Source organism: Parasteatoda tepidariorum, chromosome 9 (genome assembly GCF_043381705.1).
Source record: "Parasteatoda tepidariorum isolate YZ-2023 chromosome 9, CAS_Ptep_4.0, whole genome shotgun sequence".
NCBI classification, from domain to species: domain Eukaryota; kingdom Metazoa; phylum Arthropoda; class Arachnida; order Araneae; family Theridiidae; genus Parasteatoda; species Parasteatoda tepidariorum.
This window is the reverse complement of record NC_092212.1, coordinates 32,052,822-32,066,664: the sequence shown is the minus strand read 5'-3', so window position 1 is coordinate 32,066,664 and position 13,843 is coordinate 32,052,822. Positions and strand designations below refer to the sequence as shown.

Here is a 13,843-nt window from a genome sequence, read left to right as displayed (position 1 = left end):
GTAATAGTTGGATGGTGTGTGCTCATCATAAAAAATTTTTAAGTCAACTAGAAATATCTGCTCGCATATGATATCGCTATGTCAGACAATTATCGAAAATTTGCCTTTATAAAAAAAGTGGTAAGGCATTTACCCTTAAATGTATATATCACATTCATCGCTTAGTTCTGTTGTATACTTTCATTACAAGTTAGAGCATGTATGCACATGCTCTTTAAGCCATATATGCTATGTGTAGCAAGAACATTACCATTGAGCAAAATGGTTAATACCACACCATTTTTTTTTAATTTTAAAGAACCTTCTGCATTGGAGTATAGGTAATCGTACTTTCTGGCAAACCTAATACATCATAGAAAATGTAACACATGGCGGTAGTTATGAATGTAAATTAAATGGAGAAAAATAAATAAAAATGAATTCAGTTTCTACCACTTCTCACACTTTTAGGCGTATGCCTTATCTTTGTAATAGAAACCGCGAAGAAACTAGAGAATTCATTTTTAATACATAAACGGTTTTTTGTATACATTATGGAATACACAGGCACGCTTAATACATAACATAAATTCAGTTTAAAGAAATTCAAACGGCTAAATTTTATTTTAAATTGAATAGACACTGGACACAAACCAGAAGGAAAAAAAATAACAGCATAAAATAATAATAGAAAAAAACAACACAAAAGAAATTGTTCTCATAAAATCAGACAGCCGGAAGTTTCCGTTACCGGAAGGAAGTGCACTTGAAAAGGAAATTGTTTCCGGTTCATCGCATCAAAAGGAAGGGAAGCGCTGAACACTGTCTTCACATATCTAGAATGTTCTAGAGGAATGGCTGTTTTCGAAAGATAGCCGTTTTGTTTCACATTTATATTACAATAACTTCGATTCTATANTACTTCTTATGCGACTTCCAACAAGAAAGCGTTAAACGTTTAACGCTACATTTTTATTGGCCGGGAAATCACGTGGTAGGATCCAGTTTTCCCTCATTCATTTTCATACTGTTTTGGTTCTCACTAGCATAAAAATAATAAAAGTCATAAAACTTTTGTTTTTCTGTAAATATTTTTTTAGTTTGTTTTGATACACATATAATTTAATAGGGAGCAGGAAAAAGAGTCGTTGAATAGAATTGTTAATTTCGTGTCATTATTGTGTTTGAAGAGTTTTGAAGTGTGCATTTTAAAAATGTAAAAAACTACACATTTTGTAGATTCACTGCGGAATTGAAGTGAGTATTTTGTATAATTTTAGATCGAAATTTTACGTGCGCTGGTTAACAACCACTCTTACCTATAAATTTATTTGTGAAGCTAATTGATTTCATATAAAACTTTTTCAATTGTTTTTATTTAAAATTTCTTATTTGAAATATTAAATATAAAAAAGCAAAAAAATAAAATTACCCATTTTTTATCTAAAATTCGGTACAATAAATCTTTTTAGTCCTGTTACTTAATTAAAATATCGTTTTCAATAAATTACTCATATTTTTTATGTACTATTTTGCAGTATTTTGTTTTACAAAGAAATGCCACGTCTTCGCAAGAAATATTGGTCGACGTACTCGAAACGCACAATTGGTCCATGATCGTCGATTGAATAGAACAGTTGAAGAACACTTGACGGATAATGTGAATTCAAGAAATCCAGTTGCATCTTCACGTGAAAATGAAAATTCAGAGCAACGCAATCAACGTCTTCGTGCAAATGCATTAAGACAACGAGAGACACGCCAACGAGCGACGAACGAAAACAGAGAACGTAACCAACGGCGAATGCAAGATAATCGAGCATTGATACGAGCATCAATTAATCGTCTTGCGTTTGAATATGACCCTGAAATAGACTATTCGTCACATGCACTAATCTTAATCGGCAGTATGGACAACGAGTGTCAATATTGTCATGCTTTAAAGTACAAAGGTGAATCAGCTGGTTTATGTTGCGCATCTGGAAACGTTTCACTTCCACCATTAAATTCACCACCGAAACCTTTGAAAACATTATTAGCTGGAACCGCATCTCAATCGAAATTGTTCTTGAGGAAAATTCGTAAATTCAATTCTTGCTTTCAAATGACATCATTTGGAGCAACAAAAATTGTTCATAATTAGGATGATCGTAATTTTGAATCTACATTTAAGATTCAAGGTCAAGTGTACCACCAAATTGGTTCATTGCTTCCAATGCCTAATGTCGATCCAAAATTCTTACAAATTTACTTTATGGGCGATGAGGAGCAACAAACTCATACACGATGCGTATACAACCATATAGAGCAGATGAAGGAACGAGAAATTGTGGACATTTTGGAAACGTTCTTGCAAAACCATAACCAATTGAACCGATTGTTCAAGACTCTTTCCAACAGACTACAAAACGACAACTACGCCATTGTTATTAAAGCAGACAAAGTGCCCTATGGAGAGCACGCAGGCACATATAATGTTCCAACTGTTAATGAAGTTGCAGTTGGTGACCCATGTGAACGTCGAGATATTCGCATACAACGCAGAGATAATACAATACAAATAATTCAAGACAATCATCGTTCTTACGACGCACTGCAATATCCGTTGTTATTTTGGGAAGGAGAAGATGGATATCATTTAAATATTAAACAAAGGTATCCAACAACAGACACAACTTATAGATTATTTCATAATTTTTTTTTAACCAATTATTTCTGTTTATCTTATAAATAGTTTTATTTACAGGTGAAGAACTAATCAAGAAAGTTAGTGCGATAAACTTCTACGCATACCGGTTGATGATTCGTGAAAATGAAGATAATAACATTCTCCGATGCAGACAGCTATTTCATCAGTACATTGTTGATATGTATGTAAAAATTGAATGTGAGAGATTGCGTTATATAAAATTTAATCAAGCGAAACTTCGTTCTGAGGAGTACATTCATTTGCGTGACGCCATAATCGGTAACGTAGAAGCAACGAATGATATCAACAACATCGGTACCGCATATAATCTTCCATCATCATACATTGGTAGTCCGCGTCATATGCAAGAATATATTCAAGACGCCATGACTTACGTACGCGCATACGGCCTACCAGATCTTTTTATCACATTTACGTGTAATCCAAACTGGGATGAAATTAAAAATTTGCTGTTATCAGGTCAAACATCGATGCATCGCCATGATATCATTGCATGTGTGTTCAAACAAAAATTGAAATCTCTGATGAAATTGATTACACATCACTCGGTTTTTGGTGAAACACGATGTTGGCTTTATTCTGTTGAATGGCAAAAACGAGGTTTACCTCATGCGCATATTTTGATTTGGTTGGTGGACAAAGTACGCCCAGAAGAAATTGAGAAAATTATTTCAGCGGAAATTCCAAATCCGAATGTTGATCAAGAATTGGTTGACATTGTGACTACTAATATCCATGTGTCCATATAATGGTCCATGTGGTTCTCTCAACATGATGTCACCATCTATGGATAATGGAAAATGTACGAAACGTTTTCCTAAACCATGTCAAACTGACACTATCACCAATATCGATGGTTATCCATCTTACCGTCGTAGAGATGTAGACAATGGCGGTCAATCATATGAATTGCGTCTATCAAAAGGTGTAAGAGTTGACATCGATAATCGCTGGGTGGTTCCATACTCACCATTGCTGTGCAAAGCCTATAAAGCACACATAAACGTTGAGTTATGCAGTTCGGTGAAGTCTATCAAGTACATTTGTAAGTACGTTCATAAGGTCAGTGATAAAGCTATATTTGCTGTTCAAAATGTAAATAAGAACGACGAAATAACACATTATCAAATGGGACGATACATAAGTAGTAATGAAGCTATTTGGCGAATTTTTACATTTCCTATACATGAAAGAGATCCTGCTGTTGTACATTTGGCTGTGCATCTTGAAAATGTACAGCGTGTTTATTTCACAGAACAGAATGCACAACAACAAGCTTTAACAGCTCCAAAAAACAACTCTTACTGAATTTTTCAACCTTTGTAATCGACAAGATATTGTTGGTGAATTTGTAAAGATATTAATGTATACTGATGTTCCTAAATTTTTTACATGGAATAAACGATCAAAAAGTTGGGAACTACGGAAACGAGGCACTCCATTCCCAGGATTTGCCGACATAGTTATGACTAATACTTTAGGACGATTATATACAGTTCATCCTAAGCAACGCGAATGCTTTTTTCTGCGTTTGTTATAGGTTAACGTTCCTGAACCGACATCCTTCCAATACTTGCGAAAAGTCAACGGTACTTTATACGGCACTTTCTTTGATGCGTGTCGTGAGTTACATTTATTGGAGGATGATAACCATTGGGACCTCTCACTTGCAGATGCAGCACTGAGCTCATCTCCACAGCAAATTCGTCAATTATTTTCAATAATACTGACAACGTGTTTTCCGTCTGAAGCATCTGCTCTGTGGAATAAAAATAAAGACTCAATGAGTGAGGATATTTTGCATCGGATTAGAATTACTAATCAAAATCTCAGTATTGAATTCTCCGCAGAAATATATAACGAGGCATTAATAATGATTGAGGATATTTGTATTCTTATTTCGATAATGCTGCTCATAAATTTTGGCATGCCAGCGCCAATCCGCCAAGTAGCAGATATCATCATCAGCGACGTTCAACGTGAACACCAGTTCGATATGACTTCTCTGGCTACTTTTGTTGCCAACAATGAACGATTGCTTACTGCTGAGCAACGAAATATATATGATCAAATTAACGTGTCAATTGCAGCACAACAAGGTGGATTTTTTTTCTGAACGCACCAGGTGGCACTGGTAAAACATTCCTCATCTCACTAATACTTGCGCGCATTCGATCTCAAAATCATATTGCATTGGCAATTGCTTCATCAGGCATTGCAGCAACCTTACTTGATGGTGGACGGACAGCGCATTCAGCACTTAAATTACCTTTGAATATTCATACCAATCCAGAAGCAATGTGTAACATAAAGAAGCATTTAGGCATGGCTGAAGTCTTGAGAAAATGTAAAATTATTATCTGGGATGAATGTACAATGGCCCACAAGCATTCGCTTGAATCTCTCGACAGGTCCCTAAAAGATATCAAAGATAATACTCGGCTTTTTGGTGGTGCTCTACTGCTGCTGTCAGGTGATTTCAGACAAACATTACCCGTCATTCCACGTGCGACATATGCGGACGAAATAAACGTATGTTTGAAAGAATCTTATCTGTGGCGAAGTGTCAGTAAATTATGCCTTACTCTTAATATGCGTGTTCAACCTCAAAATGATCCATTTGCGTCAAGATTCTCTGAACAACTGTTAGACATTGGCAATGGTAAAATTCAATTGTATGAAGATACACAATATATTCGACTCCCACAGAATTTTTGCAACATGGTGCCTACCAAAGAGGAGTTAATAAAAAGTATCTTTCCAGATTTGCCACATAATTATACTAATCATGCATGGCTGCGTGAGCGAGCTATTTTAACCGCAAAAAATTTAGATGTTGACGCAATCAATTTTAGAGTACAACAATCATTGCCTGGTAGTGAAATTACATTCAAATCGATTGACACTGTTGTTGATCCTGATGAAGTTGTCAACTATCCTGCCGAGTTTTTAAATTCACTGGATTTACCTGGAATGCCACCCTATAATTTGAGATTGAAGATTGGTACGATAACTTAAGTTTTTTTTTAATTGAAAAATATATCTGTTATAAAATAGTTTAAGTTTTCACTTTTTTACCTTTAATTAAAATAAGTTTAAGTTTCGATTTAAAACAACCTCTACATTTAACTTCGCTGATAGTATACAATACACATACTCACACGCTATCGATTGGTCGAATTGTGATTAGATATATGTAATGACGTTAGATAATATGATAACTTTTTATTAAAAATTTGCATCAAAACAATCCAGATTGTTACAGCTTATTCAAAAAAATTTGAAATTTTCCAATTAAAGACGTGTGTCCGCTAGTATATATATATATTACAAAATTACAAATTACAGATATATGAAAAAAGGTGGGAAAAGAAATTGAATTATAAAAAAAAAAATAAGAAACAACTGGGAGGGGGAATTAAAAAAATATAATTAAAAAAAATCCTAAAAAAAAGGATAAAATTTTTTTAAAAATCCGGAAATAAAAGATATAATTTTTTCATCTGCCCACACGATTACATCCACATTGCATCTAATATTACAATCTAATAGTGCATTCTAACATTATTCCCCCCCCCAGTTGTTTCTTTTTTTTTTATTATTATTTTTTCTTTTTCCCCCTTTTTTCATATGTCTGTAATTTTCCTTTGTTTTATCTTTGTTTTGAACTTATTTTATGAGTTTTATTTACTTGCAGCTTATGCGCAATAAATAAAACTTATTGTTTTTCTTAATTTTCNTTGGAAAATATATATATATATATATATGGTTGGAAAAAAATTATATGAAAAAAGGCTAATATTTACCAATTCGTGAAGTAGTCCTAGCAGTGTGCTTTATCTGGGTACCCTGTCCCATTCATCATGTCTTTGTGTTCAGTTTGTGTTAATTAGTCTTTGTAGTTAGTAGCCAGTGGGGTTTTTGTAAATTCTTTAAATAATGTAGTTACTAATTATTAAGCTATAAAGAGTTTTAATCTTAGGGTGGTTACTATAGATGGCTACTCTGAGGCGATATCAGAATGCAAGGGGTTAACATCACAGATGATGAACGTTATGTATGCTTAATGTGATGCCACAAGAGGCATGGTTATACTAATTCGCACAGTGTTTGGGGCGATTCGCTTTCGCCCAATTATTGATTATGGGGGTTGGCTTTATTTTTGGTTAAGTCACACTTCCATAAATCTCCAAACATGGAACTCTTTCCATGCTCCTGACCGTCTGTTAGGAACAATTCATTTACTTTTAATTTTTAATTATTGGCGAACGGACTGAGAGCTTTGGCCTCTCAGTCACAACCGTTGATTATATAAATATCTCAACAGAAATTATTGATGTTAAGAGAATGATTCTCTTGATCGTTTTAAGAGAATTTTTTTACTTTATTTTATAATTTCGTTATGATATTTACATAATATATCAATTTTTCATAAACGATTTTATTTATTTTTCTGGGATAAATATCCCTACATCATATCCAAATTAAAATGTATCTAAAATGGCTATAATACACTACTGGCCATTAAAAATGCTACACCAGAAAGGAATGCAAATAACAGGATGATATTTATTGGGCACATATATTAAAGTTGAAAGAACAAGAGATTAAATTTTCAGGATGCTTGGATGTAGAGATCCTGAGGAATCAGTACTCAGAGCAGCCTCCTCTGGCACCAATGGCAACAGTTATTCTCCTGGGCATCGAGTCGACCAGAGATTGGATAGCATGGACGGGTACAGCATTCCATGCAGCTTCGACATTATGCCGCAATTTATCGACAGTAGTGATTGACTGAGTGGTGGCAATACTTCGGTACGTTAAACCGCAATCCCCGTAGGCCACAATTCGACCTCGATCAAACTCACACACGTGCTGGTAGGCATTTCTCCTTCTTGCACAAGGCATAAAAAAACTTTTTTACCCAAGAACAACGCTCAAATTCAATTTCTGTATGAGAAACTTACGGTCAAATCTCCTTTTTTTTTTATACACATTGTAGGTGTGCTTTGCATGAAAGCACTGATAAGCTTATAATTTGCATACCACACCACGCTTTATTCATCCTGCAAATTTCACGTTCGTGGTGGGTCACCTTCCTGGTGTAGCAATTTTGTAGCCAGTAGTGTACTACATCCCACTAACCACTATATTGAATAGAATTTGGACTTAAACTGCCACAAAACTTACATTATCAGACTAACTGCTCCGGATTCGACAAAATACTTTGAATGAGCTCAGGGGATAGAGCATTCGCCTCCCAATGAGGTTAACCGGGTTCGAATCAAAGCAATGGTTGGTCGAGTAGAATTCCGCACCCGGCTTTCCCCGACCACAGTGTTGACATAAAATATCCTCAGTGGATAGTACCTATAATATCAGTGGATCGTGGGTTTGAGAATAAATTTCTACAAAATGTGTAGAAAGTTGGCAGCCTTGCATGACTTCCAGTTGATTCTTCATGTAAATGAGTTACTACCTATGAGAAAAATTTACGACTTTTCATTATCTATGCCAAATGTTCATTTCTTTTTCTGTTGATATAATACAATGCAAAATTAAAATACGGCTAACCATTCTGAAGCTATAAATTTGATCTGTGTTAAACGTTTGGTTGGATTTTGATTTGGAGTCTTTCGGTAACATCTCGAAGATAGATTTTAAAATAAATACAATGCGCAAGGAAAAAAAATTAAACAACTTGAATAACTTTTGATCTTACGATCGGACCTTCACGTTTTAGGACTCAATCTATATTTGGTTTAAAAAATCTAAAAATTATGAATAAAAAGAAATTTTATACAATACTTTTCAATTTTTTTTTCTATCATTGACAAATTATTTAATCAAAAATATTTAATTCATCTAAGCTCCAGATTATATTACATATTTGTCTTTAGATTGAGGGCTTATGACATTTCAGTTATTGCAGTTTAATCAATCATTTCTAAGTTATGAAAAAAAGCGAGACACAATACCATAACATTAGAGTAACTGATTTTTCAACCATAATAGCTTTTAAACTATAGCTAGTTTTTTCAAAACTTTGAGAGTTATATATCAGAATTTAATTCCGCCACCACCATGGTTACAATTAACTGTTGTACAGTTCTCAAAATAGAAAGAAAGATAACGGACCACCCTGGAAAAAAACCTGAATCTTCACGTTCTAATTCAATCTTTATGGTCCGATGGTGTGTCCTTAAATATGCTAATTTATTAGAGCAGACGATATTTTAAGTTACTAAATCATACACGAAAAACTTACTTTCTCTGAGGATATTATAAAGGGTAATATACCTTTTTTTCGTATTACGAACTCTCAAAATATAGGGGGTTGACACAATCTGGTAAATATTGTCCCAATAGTTTTGTCAGAAGGGCGGTTGAAAATTTGGACCGAAAGTTTCGGTTATAATGGTGGAATATTTTGACGAAAAAACGTACTTTTTCTCAAAAAACAAACCTTTTTCCCCCTCAAATTCGTATTTATCACTACCAAAATAGAGGGTGCATAGAGTTTTGAAAAATTAGAAATACAGATATACAATATAATTTGGAATTTCGATGAATTAAATATTATTTATTTAATTATTTATTGATGATGAAAAAAGTTTAAAATAGGGTAAAAAGAATTTTATATATACAGAATTTTCAACTTTTTTAAAAATTAAATCTTGATTTTTAGGCTATTGATCAACAAAAAATTGCTTAAAAATTATTTTGAAACATAAATTATAGAATGATATTCCCTATGGTGAGAGTATTAAAAATTAATGTAAAAAGGTTACGGATTAAATGGCCGAAGAGATAAAAATAGAAAACATTAAAATTTAGACCAATTAAATTTAAAGTATTGTGTAAAAACAAAGCGTATGCTGTGAGGTCTGGCAGAACACACCAAGTTGAAAAACAAAACACGCCCCCCTTTGTGAAAATCCAGTTATATAGAGCATAGTGATGGAGCGAGGTGTGCTAAATTATAAGAGACAACATTAAGCAATTTTTTAAGAGTTAAATTTGTTTGGTTTTTTTAAAAAAATAATGTGTACATCTATCGATACTTTTTTCACGGCAGGTATTCGCAGTCTATTTACATAAATTAAAATAAATACGGTGATTAAAAAAATACAACAAAGAAAGCTATGCTTAAAAAGAATAATTTATTCTTAATTAGATAATTAAAAAAACACTCAAAATATTTTTATCAACGAAGTATCAGTAGTATCAACGAAACGTTAGTCTCTTAACATTCGGTTAAATTTTTTTATAGTGAGGTGAAGACGCAAGTCCCCTTGTTGCACAATTTCGAGTTGATTTCTCTTTTTTTCCGCAACAGCACTGAATCCACGTTCGACAAGGTAGGAGGAAGGGAACGCATTTAAAATTTTTTTAATGATAGTCCTCAGTCCAGGGTAGAGGCGACTGATGTTACATTGAAGGCAAAATTCTCTGAGACGATCACCACTTCAAAGTTTCATTAGTTGAAAGTTCGACTAATTCCTCATAAATCTGAAAATCTGCTGTTTCAATATTCACAAAAGGGTTCAAAACCCATTAAGGGACTTCCAGGGAACAAAACATCTTTAAAACGGTCAGAAAAATCTACGTGCAAAGAGACGAGGTGTTGACAATATTCTTGTGCATCATCAGAGCGAGTTTCATCTGCTTGGCTGAACTCATTCCAACCAAAATTCTGCTTCCACAAAATGAGTTTTTTCAGAAAGGCAGAAATGACTGATTATGTAGGGATCAAATTGAGCTCGTTGCCTTGAAGTTGTAAATTAATGCCATTAAATTTTACAAATAAATCCGCCAAAGTCTTTCTTGAATTCTAGCAATCTGTCTCTCAGAGCTACATCTCTTTTTTAGAGGGACTCAAGCATAGAGTCGAAAAGAGTACAAAACCTATTGAGACATGCGCCTTTGGATATTCAGAGAATCTCGGAGTGTAGTAGCAAGTGATTGAATTCTTCAATCGTTGAGAGTATTACTGTGAATTTTGTACACAGCAAATATGACAAATTGCAATAACTGACGCTAACGGTCGCTGAAATTTTATCCTACTAAAAGCTGTCTGTGATTCACGCAGTGAACAAATAAAATATCTGTATTTCCCTTTTCAAAAGGGCGATAAACCCATGATGTCGACACACCATTGCAGGAGCTCCATCAGTGGCAATCGACATAATATTCGCAATAGGATTGTTTTTCTCTGTAAAATAATCTGGGACAGTATTAAAAATAGATTTACCTTTGATATCTACAATCAAGCTCTTGCAAAAAGCATCTCTTGTATACTTTTTCCAACCTTTACAAACCGTACATACGCCTACAGTAAAGCCTACATTGCATGGCAATGTAGGCTTTACTGAATTTGTGATGATGTTGCTAGTAGCCCTGAGACCGAAGGTGCCTTCAGAAACTTGTCTTTGATGTTCGCAAAAAATTAAATATCTTTATTTTGTTTGTGAATATGAGTTTTTTTGCAAATGCTCCTGTTAACGGAAAGTTTTCCTTGTCTCATTAGATAAAACTTTATTACAAAGTAAACACATGGGCAGTTGAGATTTCAACAGCGATTGAACAAATGCAGACTTCAAGTACGTGGCACGGTATTGATGACACTTCTTTCTGTTTACCAACATTGTTGGTGGCAGCAAAATACAAACGATGAAAGAAAATCAGCTATTACTCCAAATTAATAAATAATTTATAGTAAAGTACTAATTCGCGCACATACCTGGCCAAATAAATTATGAGATCGAATCGAAACTAGGGAAAAAACTGTAAAGAAGGTAGCGAAAATCATCATAAGAAGTACTGGTCAAATCAAACATTCATACCGAAAGCTCATGCACTTCGATTTCCGCCAAATGGCTTGAATGAGTCAGAGCCATTCGCGAAATAGCTTGAATAAATCAGAGACAAAAACTACTCACTAATGCGCTGCCCTGTGTTGGTTCGGAGAGTAGGTGTCGTATAAGTTCGTTTTATTGATGGTACAAAAAGTGTATCGGATAATCTTAATTTATTTTATTAACTTAATCTTTTCTTAATTATTAATTTTAGATTAATTTTATTTATTAAATAAAATTAATGCCTTTTTTAAACATACCTGTGAAAAAAAGAAACTCTCATATGTTTAAGAATTTTGTAGACATGAAAGGTCATCTTTTTTCAATTTATTTTAAATTTGATATATTTTCCTATCTTTATGTTTGTTTTGATTACCAAACATTCTTCCAACCGTCTTCATTAGTAATCTAGTAAAGCATTCATTAAAAGTTTTTTTTCTCCACAAGAGTTTTCCCGCTTTTAGATTTAAACGTATTCCATTTTACGAACCTAGAGTAAGTAAAATTGTAAAAAAGCGGAGCTATTGAAATTTTTACTATAATATTCAAGATAATTCGTAGTCAGTCAGTATTTGGATTAAATTCTAATAAATATTGAAGAAAACTGAGAATACATTTTAAATGTTAACGAAACAAAGGGATTTTTTTCTACACCATAAAAAATATCAGTACATCTTTAACACGTTGAGCACCAGGCTAATTTTACATGACTTGCCCTTCTGGCCACCGTAAATAACTACAAGCTAATTTTGCAAATGCTAGACGGATTTTGCTATTTTTTTAGATGGTTTATCATAACATATCTGACTGGATCATGTAATTTGGCAAGGTACCTGCCCGCGCAAGCGGGCACCAGACCTCTGATCTGTGTTATGCCCTAGGGCGACTGAAACTAATGGCATTGAAAGTAATGAGGACGGGAAATTTGGATTTGGAGGAGTACGACGCAGTAACGGCTCGAGATATCTGCATATGCAGTTCAAATCATGATAACATATCTGACAAGAGTGGTTAATTATTTAAGCCTACGAATTGTTAAAAAATAGTGGTGGATAAAAATGCACTAAATTGAATTTATTAAACCAAGAATCACATTAATTAAGTAAATTTTGAATACATTTTCTGCAATTCCATAAAAGAGTGTAAATTTTATAGTTCTATATCATGTTATACGCTGTCAGTCAGCTGTTTTTCGCGTCCTATGTGAAAGGTCAGTGTCAGCAAGCGGTGGCAGACGCGGCCTAAATGTAATTTCAGTGTCAGCCACCGGGGGTTGACGCGGCCTTAATGTAATTTCAGTGTCAGCCATCGGTGGCTGACGCGGCCTAAATGTAAAGTCCAGTGTCAGCCACCGATGCCTGACGCGGCGCTCAACGTGTTAAAGTTCATTTCTTTTATGTTGCCATTTTAAATTTGGCTGGAGGTATAAAATCGATAAAGGATTAGAGGGTGTCATAAAATAACCTACTTTCGGTAAATAGTTTTGTTACGGAAAACAGCAACCTTGGCATGCATCTGAGTGCTTTAAAAATACCTAATAATGGTGCAACATTCTTCTGTTTTTATAAAAGAAGGAAAAAATGAAAATAGGTGCTTTGTTTCTTCAAAACACTTACTTTTCGTGCAACCTTCTACTCATATTTGGAACAAGTCAAAATGATAAAATTACAAACACGGTAAAATTGAGCTCCATTTTATGTTGTCAGTAAATGAATACCAATTTTTGAGGCAACGTGACTCGGAATTTCTACACATAAAATGTTAATAGAATATAACATAATAATGATGTTAAATAGATTAGAATTATTAAGAAATGTTTACCATAAGAAAAAAATATTGATTATGAAAATGTTATGAAAGAAGTTTGACTGGCAGGATATAAAAAATTAATAAAATTTAAATTAATAAGATATAAATAATCTGATAACTGTGAATTTATGTTCAAAATTGATAACAAATTTTTTTTTAAACTTCTGTCGTACTTGCGAAATTTAACTTCCGCAGAAATACAAAATTGCAACATCCGCAAAAAATTTTGCAACTTCCGCAGAAAATACCTTTATTGAGAATGCAAAAATTGGCAACTATATGCCTTCTTTGTATAAAATAAAAGTACTGCGTCTTAATTTCAGTTGCTTGTAAATATGTTTAATAATTTCAAGGGTAAATAAAAAGCTGCTATTGGGTAAAAACATCATTAATAGCATACTGCAAGGGGTACTCAGAATAATGTCATTCGAGCTTTCAATTAATCTTTATTCCTAAAATCTTTTAAAACATCTGTTTCAAAATTTAG

General features: G+C 33.6%; 2 protein-coding genes across 2 annotated transcripts; both read left to right on the top strand.

Moving 5' to 3' along the window:
- Positions 1–3,460: 3,460 nt before the first annotated feature.
- On the top strand, positions 3,461–3,997 carry LOC139426538 (uncharacterized). Its single transcript, XM_071185786.1, has one exon. The coding sequence runs from the start codon at positions 3,461–3,463 to the stop codon at positions 3,995–3,997; it is 537 nt and encodes a 178-aa protein (XP_071041887.1).
- Positions 3,998–5,014: 1,017 nt separating this feature from the next.
- Positions 5,015–7,487, top strand: LOC122270507 (uncharacterized). The gene is made up of 2 exons (XM_043048091.1): positions 5,015–5,693; positions 7,309–7,487. The coding sequence occupies exons 1-2, from the start codon at positions 5,015–5,017 to the stop codon at positions 7,485–7,487; spliced, it is 858 nt and encodes a 285-aa protein (XP_042904025.1).
- The last annotated feature ends 6,356 nt before the right edge of the window (positions 7,488–13,843 follow it).

Bases quoted from the DNA above. Each gene is read 5' to 3' on its own strand.
- LOC139426538 (XM_071185786.1), top strand. From the start codon at position 3,461: ATGATGTCACCATCTATGGATAATGGAAAATGTACGAAACGTTTTCCT.
- LOC122270507 (XM_043048091.1), top strand. From the start codon at position 5,015: ATGGCTGAAGTCTTGAGAAAATGTAAAATTATTATCTGGGATGAATGT. The intron at 5,694-7,308 runs GTACGATAACTT...TTAAATTTTCAG, and splicing joins TAATTTGAGATTGAAGATTG to GATGCTTGGATGTAGAGATC.